The following is a 14,694-nucleotide window of genomic DNA, read 5'->3' as shown; positions in this document are numbered from 1 at the left end:
TTCAATACACTTATAGTTAAAAGATTACTTTTTTTAAGATTTTGTTTATTTATTCATGAGAGACAAACAGAGAGAGGCAGAGACACAGGCAGAGGGAGAAGCAGGCTCCCTGTGGGGAGCCCGATACGGGACTCAATCATGCTCTGAGCCAAAGGCAGATGCCCAATCGCTGAGCCACTCAGGTGCCCCTAAAAGAAGACTTAAGTACACTAACCGGAAATAAAATTCAGACATTATCCAGTAGAGAAGTTATTACAGTCACTCTTAAAAGCTACTAGTTTCTCTACTTCTAAATACTTACTTAGAAACAGTCTCAGCTTCTGGATTCTCTCTCTCTGTTTTCTCCATTCCAGAAATGTCCAATGTATTGACTTTATCCTTTTCCATGTGATTCTATAAATTCAATTTTTTACATTTTATCAACTTAACATAGAAAAGTCCAAATTTGATAAATGGAAATTAAAAACAATGAATTTCATTTTTTGTTCATAGAGTTTTAAAAATCATCAATGCAGTTGTGAATATTATAAAACACATAATCCCATCTATTACTGACAGGAGCAAAAACTGGCCTACCCTTTCTGGAAAGCCTTTTGCTTTCCAGAGCTTTAAAAATGTTCATTCCCTAATACCATTTCTAAGACTCTAAGTAAATATTCAGACAAAGTACAAGAATGTTCACGAGAACATTATATAAAATACCAAACACTATGGAGTGGACAAAATATCCAATAATGAGTAAATGGTTAAATTCAGTTATACCCATTGACAGACTATTATGAAGTCACTGAAGACCATAGTTTCAAAGAATATTTAATAATATGGAAAAATATTCATGAAATGTAAAGCACCAAAGAAGGGTACAAAACTGAATTAATACTAAATTTTGTAATAGAAAAGCTGGAAGGACATTTGCTAAAAGGTTATTTGCATCTGAATAATGAAATTACAAGTAATTTTTGTCTTAAATTTTTTTTAAGATTTTATTTATTTATTCATTAGAGACAAAGAGAGAGGGGCAGAGACACAGGCAGAGGGAGAAGCAGGTTGCATTCAGAGACCCTGACATGGGACTCAATCCCGGGTCTCCAGGATCACACCCTGGGCTGAAGGCAGCACCAAACCGCTGAGCCATCGGGGCTGCCCTGTCTTAATTTTTATATGAATCTTTAAAAAAAAATAAAAATAAAAACAAAAATAAAAAAATAAAAAATAATTTTTATATGAATCTGTAATTTCCCAATTTTCTTGATTTTCACAAAATTATACTAATATAATTTTATTATAAAAAGTATAATAAAAAAGATACTTCACAGACAAGGGGATAAAGCTAGTATTTTAAATGTATTTTAGCAAAAATTTAAACAATATAATGCTAGCAGAAATATACATAAACAGGAACATTCATTTAGTGCCTATAACAATGTAAATAAATTCTTTTTTTTTGAATGTCATTTGACAATAACAAAAGCCAAATAAATTTAAAATACTCTGACCCATTAATCACATCTCCTTTGGAAATTTATCTTCTGCCTTTTTCCTAAAGAAATTGCTATTTAGGGATCCCTGGGTGGCGCAGCGGTTTAGCGCCTGCCTTTCGCCCAGGGCGCGATCCTGGAGATCAGGGATCGAGTCCTGTGTCGGGCTCCCTGCATGGAGCCTGCTTCTCCCTCTGCCTGTGTCTCTGCCTCTCTCTCTCTCTCTATGACTATCATGAATAAATAAATAAAATCTTTAAAAAAAAAAAAAAGAAATTGCTATTTACAAAATCATTTGCTCTTATTTATGGGAGTTAAAAAAATGGAAACAAATTAAATGACTACCATTAGAAAATGCTTAGGTAGGGATCCCTGGGTGGTGCAGTGGTTTGGCGCTTGCCTTTGGCCCAGGGTGCGATCCTGGAGACCCGGGATCGAATCCCACATCGGGCTCCCGGTGCATGGAGCCTGCTTCTCCCTCTGCCTATGTCTCTGCCTCTCTCTCTCTCTCTCTCTGTGACTATCATAAATAAATAAAAATTAAAAAAATAAAATAAAATCTTTAAAAAAAAAAAAAAAGAAAATGCTTAGGTAAATCAGTAATGTGTTAATCTGATACAGCTATTAAAAGATTAAGCCCAAAAAAAAAAAAAAGATTAAGCCCAAGAAAATGTTAAGTAGTTTCAGAGAAAGAAGTTTTAAATATTTTGTATGTTATGATTTAAAACTACAAAAATGTTTACATACATAAAAAGAAAGACAAAGTTTATGAAGGATAAAGGACGTCTGTGTTTGGGAAATGATTGTGGATATAATTTTATGTAAAACTGGTTAAAAATATTTTTAATACAAAGTTTATATAAATGAGAGAGATCTGTTGCTAATGAGTATAATTGAAATGATTTGTCCTAGGTTCTTAAATGCATCAACAGGAAATAATTAAGATTATTTAATATTAACATTTAATATTCATATGTAAGTTCTTGTATCTTAGTTCTAGTATCAGTTACACTATCATGTACTTATTATAAGTTACACAATTTTACTCCCAACTAGGGAAAATTTTTGTGATTTTATTTTCCATAAAGTGTTTTTTAGTCTGTACCTTTTCTTTTGACATTTCTGCATGTAACATCTTGGTCTCTGCATCTGTTTTATCTTGTGAAAGAACAGTTTTCTTCCCAACTGCCCTTGATAAATTGGGTTTAGGTCTCTGTAATTGTCTTCTTCCTACCAGTTTAACATTTCTGGACTGATCAGTTTCCCTAAAAAACAATTATTATTTATCATTATTTAAAATGAACATTATGTAATAAATTGCACTAATATGCAGGTATAATCCAACAAAATTCTCAAAATAATTCTTTAAAAACTCACTCAAAAGTAGAAAAGAAGTCCCTTAAGCTTACTTACAATAAGGATAGCAAAGACAACTGAAAGAGCCAAGAGAGGTAACTAATTTATTCTATTAGATATTAAAAACAAGTTATTCAGCATCAATATTTTTTAAGATTTTACTTAGGGGCACCTGGGTGGCTCATTTGGTTAAGTATCTGCCTTCAGCTCAGGTCATGATCCCAAGGTTCTTCTCCCTCTCTCACTCCCCCTACTTGAGCACTATCTCTCTGTCAAATACATAAATAAAATCTTAAAAAAAATTTTTAAATTTATTGAGAGACAGCATGCACACACATAAGCAGGGGGAGCTGCAGGCAGATTATTTTAGAATTTCAGTGTAAGTCACCACTATGCATAAAATTCCTATCATGATTATACATTTGATATGAAAGAAAATTTTCTGTAATCAAATACAAAGTGATAAGCCTTTATGTCACATTCAGACCACGGTACAACTATACATTAAATGGTGTACCATCCCTTTCTAATCCCTAAAGAAAACATTATCATTTCTTAAGAAATCATTACAATTTTGCAAATAAATTTTAAAATCCTACCATGTAAAATACTTACAGTGATTTATTTTTTAGGTCAACACTCCTTTCTTCTGTACAATTACTTTCAGCATTATCCACTTCACACAGTGCACTAATTACAGCTTCTGATGAAGGCAAATCTGAAGGGCTTGATTCTGAAGCTTCAGTTGCTGATGACACAGCATCTTGTTGACCACTAAGCAGATGAAAACATCAGGAAGAATAGAATCCATAGTAATACATGTTTTACTACTTAAAATACTTTTCTAATATATAAAACCACTTCGGAAAATGATATTTCATATTTTGGAATTATCAGTATCAATATTTTGGCTTTTCTATGATCCATCTTGTATCATCTTATTAAAAACTGTACCTTCAGGAGTGCCTGAGTGGCTTGGTCTGTTAAGCATCCAACTCTTGATTTAGGCTCAGATCATATCTTAAGATCATGAGATCGAGCCCTGAGTCAGGCTCCAGAATGAGCATGGAGCCTGCTGACAATACTTTACTATAGGGAACAACCTGAGGGTTGCTAGAGGGGAGGTGGACTGGGAATGGGGTAATAGGGTGATGGACATGACTCCCCCCCCCCATTTTTTCTATTGTCTTTTCCCAACTAATCAGTAAGAGCTCTTTAAGTATTATTTTTTGATTAGATATTACCCATAAAACATCCCAAACAGTAGCTTGTCTTTCACTTTCTCTACAAAAACTTTTACCAAATATCTGAGTTTACTGCAATCAAATTCGTCAATTTTACCTTTTAAAGTTTTGCTTTTTATATCTTAAGAAATCCTTGACATCAGAAAGATACTTCCCAACACCTTCTCTAAAAGTTTTAAAGATTTGCCTTTTACGTGTACCCTTTAATCAATCAGAAATTTAGCATGCAGGGTGAAATAAGGATCTAACATTATTTAGTATTACTTAATATTAGATCTAACATCTAATGAATAGTTCACTCAATCTTCATTCACTAATTTCTACTGCTATCTTTGCTATGTACAGATTCCTACATTTTATTCCTTAGGTTTTATATTCAGTTTTCCTGAGTCAATTTGTCCCTGGGCCAGTAATACACTGCTATAATTACTCTAGCTTTTTTTGTTGTTGTTTTTTTACTTTTAAAATATATGTTTTTACTCTAGCTTTAGAGTAAGTATTAATGTATTTCCTCCTCAGAAATATTGTTTTTCAAATTATATTTACTACTCATGACCCTTTGCTCTTGTGTGATTAATAATTTTAGAATCAGCTCATTGTTTTATAAAACCAGTTAGGATATTAGTCACTACAGGGTTGTTTTTCCGCTAAAAAAAGGCATAGTATCTTTTGCATGTAGTTTATAAAATTAGTTGTATCTCTGAAGTCATAATTTAGATGTCCATCACTTAGCAAATTAAGGACCCAAGGTCCATGGCTCAGCTTCAAAGAAACTATTAATCTTCCAAACTGATGAAAAAACTAGCACAAAGGGACAAGTGGGACAATATCAAACTAAACAGCTTCAGCACAGCAAAGGAAATAATCAACAAAATCAAAAGACAACCTATGGAATGGGAGAATATATTTGTAAACTATCTGACACAAGCTTAATATCTAAAATATAAAAAGAATGCTATAATTCAATTAAAATAACCTAATTAAAAATATGAAAAGGAAATGAAGAGATATTTCTCCAAAGACAACACACAAACAGCCAATAAGTATATGTAAAGATCCTCAATATCACTAATTAAGGAAATGCAAATCAAAACTATAATGAAGGGGCACCTGGGTGGCTCAGTGGTTGAGCACCTGCGTTTGGCTCAGGGCGTGATCCTGGGGTCCTGGGATCGAGTCCCACATCAGGCTCTCGGCAGCAGAGAGCCTGCTTCTCCCTCTGCCTGTGTCTGTGCCTCTCTCACTCTGTGTCTCATAAATAAATAAATAAAATAAAAATATATACATAGCAAAAACCATAATGAAGTATCACCTCACACAGGTCTGAATAACCGTTTTCAAAACACAAAGAAAATAGAAAATAACAAGTATTGGTGAGGACATGGAAAACTGGTATCTGGGACACCTGGGTGGCTCAGCAGTTGAGCGTCTGCCTTTGGCTCAGGGTGTGATCCCAGAGTTCCAGGATCGAGTCCCACATCGGGCTTCCTGCATGGAGCCTGCTTCTCTATGCCTCTGCCTCTCATGAATAAATAAATAAAATCTTAAAAAAAAAAAAAAAAAACTGGTATCTCTGTGCACTGTTGATGGGAAGGTAAAACAGCATAGCCACTGTGACAAAGAGCAGGGAGGCTCCTCAAAAAATTAAAAATAGAGGGATGCCTGGTTGGCTCAGTCGGTAGAGCATGTGGCTCTCAATCTTGGGGTTGTATGAGCCCCACGATGGGGGTTGAGATTACCTTAAAAAAACAAAAAATATCAAAAAATTAAAAACAGAACTATATGATTCATCAATCCCTCTTCTGGGTATTTATCTATAAGAAAAGGAAATAAGACCTCAAATAGCTTTCTGCATTCCAATGTTTATTAGAGTAATATTTAAAAGAGCTGAGAGATGGAAACAATCTAAATGTTCACTGACAGATGAAAGAATAAAGAAAATGTGATACATGCACACAATGTGATACATGCACACAATTATTTTAGCCATAAAAAAGAAGAAAACATCATCATATGCTGCAACACAGGTGAAACCTGAAAACATTATGCTAAGTGAAATAAGCCAGTCAGAGGCACCAGCATGGCTCAGCTGATTAAGCATCCCACTTCTGATTTCAGCTTAGGTCATAATCTCAGGGCCACCTCTAACTTGCCCCACCCTTGTGCTCGCTCTCTCGGAAAGGAAAGGAAAGAAGGAAAGGAAAGGAAAGGAAAGAAGGAAAGGAAAGGAAAAAGGAAAGGAAAAAGGAAACGAAAGGAAACAAAGGAAAAGAAAAAAGAAACCCAGGCAAACACTAACAACTATAAGACAACAGATGTAGCAAAGTAAGCACGAAAACAAACAGCAATATCAAATAACACACACAAATGATAAAAGGGTGATTTCATCAAGATACAACAATCTTAGATATGTAGGTACCTAACAGGAGCTTCAAAAGACATGAAAAAAAAAAAAAAAACAAATTGAGCAGAAAAGAGTAAAGAAAAGGCAAATTCATAATTAGAGTTGGAGACTTCACACTCCCCTCTCAGTAACAGAAGATGTAAACGAAGCCAGTAAAGGTATAGAAAAATACCTTGATAAAAGCATAGGGTCAGTTCTGTTCTCAGCCTTTTCAATGGAGGATAAATCCACAATGTCATCAATGTTTTGTACGCAAGGAAGTTTCTGTTCCTTATTGCCTTCATCTTCATTTATCTCAGGCCTTAAAGACTGACCTTTATCTACAAATACAAAATGCATGTTATTCTAAAAAATGAAAACATCTACCTTTTTTTTTTTTAAATAGAAAGTCATTAAATTCTTTTTTTTTTTTTTAATTTTTATTTATTTATGATAGTCACAGAGAGATAGAGAGAGAGGCAGAGACACAGGCAGAGGGAGAAGCAGGCTCCATGCAGGGAGCCAGACGTGGAACTCGATCCCAGGACTCCAGGATCAGGCCCCGGGCTGAAGGCAGCGCCAACCGCTGAGCCACCCGGGCTGCCAGAGCATCTGCCTTTGGCTCAGGGTGTGATCCCGGAGTCCCAGGATCGAGTCCCACATCGGGCTCCCTGCATGGAACCTGCTTCTCCCTCTGCCTGTGTCTCTGCCTCTCTTTCTTTCTCTCTGTGTCTCTCATGAATAAAGTCTTTTTAAAAAAATAAAAATAAGGGATCCCTGGGTGGCTCAGTGGTTTAGCGCCACCTTCAGCTCAGGGCCTGATCCTGGAGATCCCAGTTTGAGTCCCACATCAGGTTCTCTGCATGGAGCCGGCTTCACCCTCTACCTGTGTCTCTGCCTCTCTCTCTGTGTATCTCATGAATAAATAAATAAAATCTTAAAAAATAAAAACCAAAAGACTTAACACAGTACATGAATATAAAATACAAAATTTAAGCGTTACTAGTTGCTGCTACCCAGAAGTATTTAAATTACACATCATACTACAATACACATCTTCTTAAGTATTATAGGGACTATTAATATATTTTAAAAACTTACTTTTGCATTTTTCTCCTGTAGAATGACCTGATTGAACAGTGGGACTTTCTGAAAGATTTTTTACTTGTTTGCCAACTTCATCCTGATTCTTTCTTCTTCTTTTCTTTTGATTTAGGTCTGGTTCTAATGCAATCTGTTCTGAATCCTGTCCTGTTAAAGTCTGAGACTCTTGTCCTTCAACTATCTGAGCATCCTTTTGAGATGCTTCTGGGTCTGAAATTTTGGTGCTCAGAGATACATCTGGATCATCATTTCGTCCTTCGCTGGCAACTTTTTTCACTTTGAAAATAAGAGATGTTGTTATAAACATAGAAATAATCTACAGAAAAATTCTTAAAGATGGAGAAGATAAATACTCGAGGATATGTGGGCAAAAGTTTGAAGACAACCTAAAACAGCCAACTGGAAATGACTCAAGAACTTTAATATACTTATGCTATAAAACTTCTCACAACAGGGGATCCCTGGGTGGCGCAGCGGTTTGGCGCCTGCCTTTGGCCCAGGGCGCGATCCTGGAGACCCGGGATCGAATCCCACATCGGGCTCCCGGTGCATGGAGCCTGTTTCTCCCTCTGCCTGTGTCTCTGCCTCTCTCTCTGTGTGTGTGACTATCATAAATAAATAAATAAATTAAAAAAAAAAAAAACTTCTCACAACAAATAATAATGAAGTATGCTTATAAGCAGTAATGTAAAAGATTTCAAAAACTATAGTTGCACAAAAAACTCAAGCTGCAGAAGAACATATACATAGTATGATACCATTTTTATTAAGCAAAAATAATTACATATTTCTAAGACACACATACACTTGAACAGAAGTGTTTACTCATAGTTATTCCTAGAAAATCTGGACAATTTTATTTGAGGGCAGGATACAACAGAGAATTCAACAAATTTATTTTCCACATCATTTATTTTTCAATGAATAATCTTTCTAACAAATATTTTTAAACCATTTCTAGTGCCCTTTTTATGAAGGGATATTAACAGTTAACTGTATCAAAAGATGAAAACAATAAATTTTTAAAAATCAAGTACGAAAGAGCACCATGGAGACATCAATCAAAAGCAAACTTAACATCACAACCACAATCGACCAAGACATCTTCCCTAAAAATACCTAATTTAAAAAATAATAAAATTCAATGTCATTTATTTTTGCTCAGAAGAAAAAAAAAAGCCATAACAAGATTTTAAAACTGAAAAGGTAACACTGGATTCTCTACCAGAGTAATAAACAGTAATTTTGAAATTATGAGACTTACAATAATATATCTCAAAATTCTCACATTAAGATACAATGAGTTATGTATGCTATCACCTGTAATAGGATGATGTTAATCTATCTATTTTAATATATCTATCTCCCATAGCCAAATATAGTAAGTCAAAGAAACGACTAAAGAATGAAATAATTTTGTAGTTACCAATACTATTTTTTAAATGATACAGACATCAAACTCCAGAAAAAATAAATGCTAGATTACTCTGTGCAGAAGAGAGTTAATGTAGCAGACCTCACTGCTATCCCTTCAAAGACCTGCTTAAAAGGTTGGCCTTTGGGCTGTGCCTAGAAAGGTGAGGTCAGGAGAATCCACAAAAGTGGTTCACTGTGCCTAAAATGTTCATATTGGGCAGCCCCGGTAGCTCAGCGGTTTAGCGCCACCTTCGGTCTAGGGTGTGATCCCGGAGACCCGGGATCCAGTCCCGCATCAGGCTCCCTGCATGGAGCCTGCTTCTCCCTCTGCCTGTATCTCTGCCTCTCTCTTTCTGTGTCTCTATGAATAAATTAATAAAATCTTTAAAAAATAAAAAATAAAATAAAATGTTCGTACCAACAATGTGATTTATGCCAATTATTTTTGTTTTGCGAGTTCCAAATTCCTTAAGTACAAGGCAGAGATGGTGTCTACATGACCAGTGTCCAATAAAAATCTTAGATATTGAGTTTCTTTCTTTTTTTTTTTTTTAAGATTTTACTTATTTATTTATTCATGAGACACAGAGAGAGAGATGGAGAGGCAGAGACACAGGCAGAGGGAGAAGCAGGCTCCATGCAGGGAGCCCAACATGGGACTCGATCCCGCGTCCCAGGATCACGCCCTGAGCTGAAGGTGGCGCTAAACCGCTGAGCCACCGGGCTGCCCGGATACTGAGTTTCTAATAAGCTTTGCTGATAGACAACTTGCTACATATCTCTTCATGACTTGCTGCTACACAAATGAAGCACATTCTGTGTGACTCTAGGGGAAAGGACTCTTGTAAGCTTGCACCTAGATTCCCCTACACTTTGAGCCACGTCTTTTCTCTCTGCTGATTTTATTCCATATTCTTTCACTGTAACAAATCTCAGCTGTTTGTATAACCATATGCTGGATCTTATGAGTCTACTAGCAAGAAATCAAACCTAGCAGTAGTCTTGCAGACCCCCAGAGCAGGCACTTACGGCCCCAGGTTCAAGTCTTGCCTCTGCCACTACTAAAACTGTGAGACACAAGGAAAAAGAACAGTATCTCCAGGGCTGTTTCCAAGTGACAACAAATGGAAAGGGTCTGGAATGCAGACTACCTAACATACAAAATTCCATACAGTTCCATGATTCTTTAAAGCTCTAGAATATAACCACTGTCCTCTTAGATCACAATTCAAATAATTAAGAAATTACATGTCTAAAAATAGTAAAACCTACATATAAACAAGTTTCTACCTAGTACAGGTCAACATTAACCCTCAGATATAAATTGTACTCAAACAATACAATTCAGTCAAAAGCAGAAGTATCAGAGTTCCAGTTTTTAAATATTAGAATTTTGTACCAGGTTTTACAAAGGAAAATGACAGTAAGTAACCAAACATGACACCTCCAAATTCCAACGCTCTTTTATTAGCTACAACTACACTCTAGTTCAAGAAAGATGTCAAATAACCCCACCATGCCAATCATAAAATTTACAAAGAAGTACTATTTTGGGCCAGATAACCGAAAGCCAAGAAAAATCAATTCTCCCCTATTGGATGCCCTAATGATCTCAACTACCTGAACTACAAAGGAATGCTCAAGACCTGAGTGATAAGACTCTAAGTCTATTATTAAATAACAGAACACACTTTCTTTTACTCTACCTTTTACATTTTTCCGTGGTTTAGAGGATTTCTTCTCCTTTACGCTCTGATTTTTAACAGATTTTTGTTTTCTTTTCTCTTCTTCGGCAAGAACTTTCTGAAGCAAATGAGCAAAAAAATCGAAGTCAAAAGGGCGCTTTTCCTCTGTTTAAAAAAAGAAAGAAAAAGAAACTTCAAGTTTTTATTTTTAAAGAAGAATTTAAGTATCATGATATGACATCAAAAGCAAATGGGCTTATGAGGAGAATGGATAACCAACTCTAGTCACTATACTACAGTCAAACAAAGGAAAACAGCAATAAAGAGGAATAAGCTGCAGTTTAAAAAAAAAATTAAAAAAATAATAATAAAATAATAAAAAAAAATTAAAAAGGGGGATCCCTGGGTGGCTCAGCGGTTCAGCAGCTGCCTTTGGCCCAGGGCGCGATCCTCGAGTCCCGGGATCGAGTCCCGCATCGGGCTCCCGGCATGGACCCTGCTTCTCCTTCTGCCTATGTCTCTGCCTCTCTCTCTATCATAAATAAATAAATCTTTAAAAAAAAAAATTAAAAAGGAACCACATACTGATATAAGTGATATTGTAAGAGAATCTCAAAAATGCTAAGTCAGATATAAAAGAGTACAAAAAAAAAAAAGAATAAAAGACTACATAGTGTATGATGCCATGAATAAGAAGTTCTAGTACAGGCTAAGCCAACTAACCGACGATGATTCAAATAAAAACGATGGTTGCCCTGCATCAGGATGTCTGTGGAAACTGACTAGAAAGGGATACAAGGGGCCTTTCTAGAGTAGTGAAAATGTTTCATACCTTTGTTTCAGGTGGTGGTTACACGGGTATACTCTTTGTCAAAGCTCAAAATATAAATTGCACTGTAAGTATATTATCAACCAACTTTAAGACAACTTAGATGACTAATTCCTCAAAAGCCTCTCCACCACCACATGTCCTCTGTTCATTACACCCCTTTCACTATTTATCCAAGTATAAGCAAACAAGGAAACAAATGAATTGCGATCAGGATCACATTTACTAAATACTTATCAACATCCATTACATAAGGAAGAGCCATGAATGGGGTGACTTGCAGGCTCAGTCAGGAGACTGAGTCATTTGACTCTTGATCTCAAGGTCTTGAGTTCAAGGCCGTGTTACATGTGGAGCCTACTTTTAAAAATTTAAAAAAAAAAAAAAAGGAGAAGGAGAGGAGGAGGAGAACAAGACGGAGGAGAGGAAGAGAGAGCCACGAATAAATCAGGAATCAAAACATTACAGGAGTCAAATCTTTGTCTAACATCTACATCTAAATTACAATGAATGTAGAGAAAATTATGTTCTATACACATAAGCCCCAAGATTGGTTTAATTGCAAGATGGTTACAACATGGCCTCAAAAACATATATATATCATAAAAAAGTAAATTAGCCTCAAGAAACCAACCCCAAACCTGGGATTCCTGAAGGCCCTGATTATTGTGGATTCAGCCTTTTTCTGTTCTGACCCTCCACAACAATGATTCTGAAAAATACAGCATTAAAATCATTCTCAGAGGATGGGGCACCTGGCTGTGACTCAGTCAGTAGAACATGCAGCTCTTAATCTTGGGGTTGGAGTTTAAGCCCCACGTTGGGACTAGAAATTGCTTAAATAAATAAACTTTTAAAAAATAAAATAATTTTCAAAGGAATTGAACATAGAAGTTATAGAAGAAAAAAAATGGGGGACTTAATTTTTTTTTTAATTTTCCACTACAAAGCACCCAAATCAGTGAATATAGCTACAATAACGGTTTTAACAATGGCTCCACACCCCATAAAGCCTTTACAGATATATGGATTCTTTTTTTCTTATAATGCACTCAACATAATACACAGTTTCAGGACCACCTCTCCAAAATGGAGAAGGATGAGGACCAAAACAATTCTTCCAGGAGCCACTCCTGGAAGGGTGTCCCTGAGAATCCTGTACAACACTGGGTGTAGAGTCTAGTCATCTACCTTAGTGTCTACTCATAAAGTAAACACACAGGCTATATAACATCAATCCTCAGTAGAAGTTTTGTTCTCAGATTAGCACTACAGGAAATGGACACGGAGTTCATTTATTTATCATGAAACATTGAGAACTGTCTTCCACACAAAGAATATAAGTACTACTTTATTATTTTTTTAAATAAGTGTCAAATCTTTTTGGTTTTTTTTAAGTTTACTTTTTTAGTAATCTGTACAGCCAACATGGGGCTCTAACGCATGATCCCAAAATCAAGAGTCATATGCTCTTCTGACTGAGCTAGCCAGGCATCCTTATAGGAACTATTTTAAACAATGCACTCAATTTTGTTTTGCTGTACAGATCCCTTGACGTTTTCCTCTGGACTCAAACAAAAAACAAAAAAAAGTTAATTTTAATGAGGCTATTACTTAAAAGCTGAAAAATGTATAGCACTCTTTCAAATCAGGTCAAAATTAAAATGCCATCTTTTCGGAGAAAACTTTCCTGACCACTCAATCTACACATCCACTCTTCACTCCCTCTTCTTCTTAGAAATTACTCACTTTCTGCTTATTTTCTCCTCTCAGCTATCTAATTAGACTGACAGCTCTAAAAACAGGTTTCTCAAATGCCCTGTTCACCATTACATCCTCTGCCTAGAACATTAAGTAGCACACAGGAGGTGTTCAGTATTGTTAAGTTAATGAATGACCACTAGAAGGAATCATCTATAGTGTAAGTTCTTCAGAAACAACTTCTTGAATACAGATCCCTCAAAAAAAAAAAATTTAGAAATGGTGTCTTCAGGGACACATGGATGGATGGCTCAGTCAGTTGAGCATTCAACTCTTGATTTTGGCTCAGGTCATGATCTCAGGGTTCTGGAAGGTAGCACTGGGTTAGACAGCTTGAGATGCTCTCTCTCCCTCACTCTCTGCCCCTCCCCCAGAGGAGCTCTCTCCATCTCTCTCTAAAATAAATAAATAAATCTTAAAAAAAAAATAGTTATCTTCAGTTCCTCTTTAACTTCTGGAACTCAGAACTCGGCTTACTTGGGCTTCTTGATGTTTTAGCTAATCCCTTGCCTATAGATCTGTTATCAGCTCCCAGACCTGCACTGCTGAAGAGAAAAATCTCCAGTCTCATTCTTCCTATGACAATAAAGAGACAAAACAAATCTAAAACACAGTGAATCCAAAGATAAAACATTGGTCATTTTTTAAGATCTCCAGTGATAACGTTTCAAAAGAGGTCTTAATACTTACGAAAGGCTTTGTCTATTCTCCATCCATTTGTTTTCTCTTCACGTTTAAATTTATTCTGTTAATAAAAGAAGACAAAAGCCTATAGTAATTTTCTCCCATTAAAAAAGTGAAGATTACAGGGGTGTCTGGGTGGCTCAATGGTTAGGCATCGGACTCTTGATTTCTGCTCAGGTCACGATCTCAGGGTCATGAGACAGAGTCTCATATCAGGCTCTGCACTGGGCGTGAAGTCTGTTTGAGATTCTCTCTCACTCTCCCTCTGCCCCTCCTCACTCACACATGTTTTCTTTCTCTCTCTCTCTCTCTCTCTCTCAAAAAAAAAGAAAGAAAAAATGGGACACCTGGGTGATTCAGTCAGTTAAGCATCTGCCTTCAGCTCAGGTAATGATGTCAGAGTCCTGGGATGGAGCGCCGGATCCGGCTCCATGCTCAGTAGGGAGCCTGCTTCTCCCTCTCCCTCCGCCACTCCCCCTACTTGTAATCTCTCTCTCAAATAAATAAGTAAATTCTTTAAAAATAAAAAAGATCTGAAGATCTTCAAAAAAAGCGGATTACATTTAAAAGTAAGTATTAAAACAAATTCTTATAATAACAAATGGTTCTCTTCTAAATAACATCTTTGCCAATAGGCAAGCAACTTAAACCTTCAGTGTTTTAATAATAGGGATAAAGATTTATACTGAACTCTTTGAACCTCCTTATAATCAACAGCATAAATCAGCAATGGAAGCTAGATTTATAGAAGATA

At 36.0% G+C, this 14,694-nt stretch overlaps 1 protein-coding gene across 2 annotated transcripts in view; it reads right to left on the bottom strand.

Annotated features, from left to right (window-relative positions):
- BDP1 (B double prime 1, subunit of RNA polymerase III transcription initiation factor IIIB) overlaps positions 1-14,694 on the bottom strand; it is an 89,926-nt gene that overhangs the window by 56,619 nt on the left and 18,613 nt on the right. For both annotated transcript variants that reach the window (XM_041766694.1, XM_041766695.1), the window contains exons 8-14: positions 13,947-14,001; positions 10,688-10,831; positions 7,563-7,841; positions 6,655-6,802; positions 3,450-3,608; positions 2,584-2,743; positions 302-393 (exon numbers count right to left, since the gene is read on the bottom strand). In XM_041766694.1, the coding sequence (XP_041622628.1) occupies positions 302-393; positions 2,584-2,743; positions 3,450-3,608; positions 6,655-6,802; positions 7,563-7,841; positions 10,688-10,831; positions 13,947-14,001 (1,037 nt within the window). The remainder of the gene's footprint in view (positions 1-301; positions 394-2,583; positions 2,744-3,449; positions 3,609-6,654; positions 6,803-7,562; positions 7,842-10,687; positions 10,832-13,946; positions 14,002-14,694) is intronic.

This window comes from Vulpes lagopus, chromosome 8 (assembly GCF_018345385.1).
Source record: "Vulpes lagopus strain Blue_001 chromosome 8, ASM1834538v1, whole genome shotgun sequence".
In the NCBI taxonomy this organism is placed as follows: domain Eukaryota; kingdom Metazoa; phylum Chordata; class Mammalia; order Carnivora; family Canidae; genus Vulpes; species Vulpes lagopus.
The sequence above is the reverse complement of the archived record's forward strand: the minus strand, read 5'-3'. Positions and strand labels throughout refer to the sequence as shown.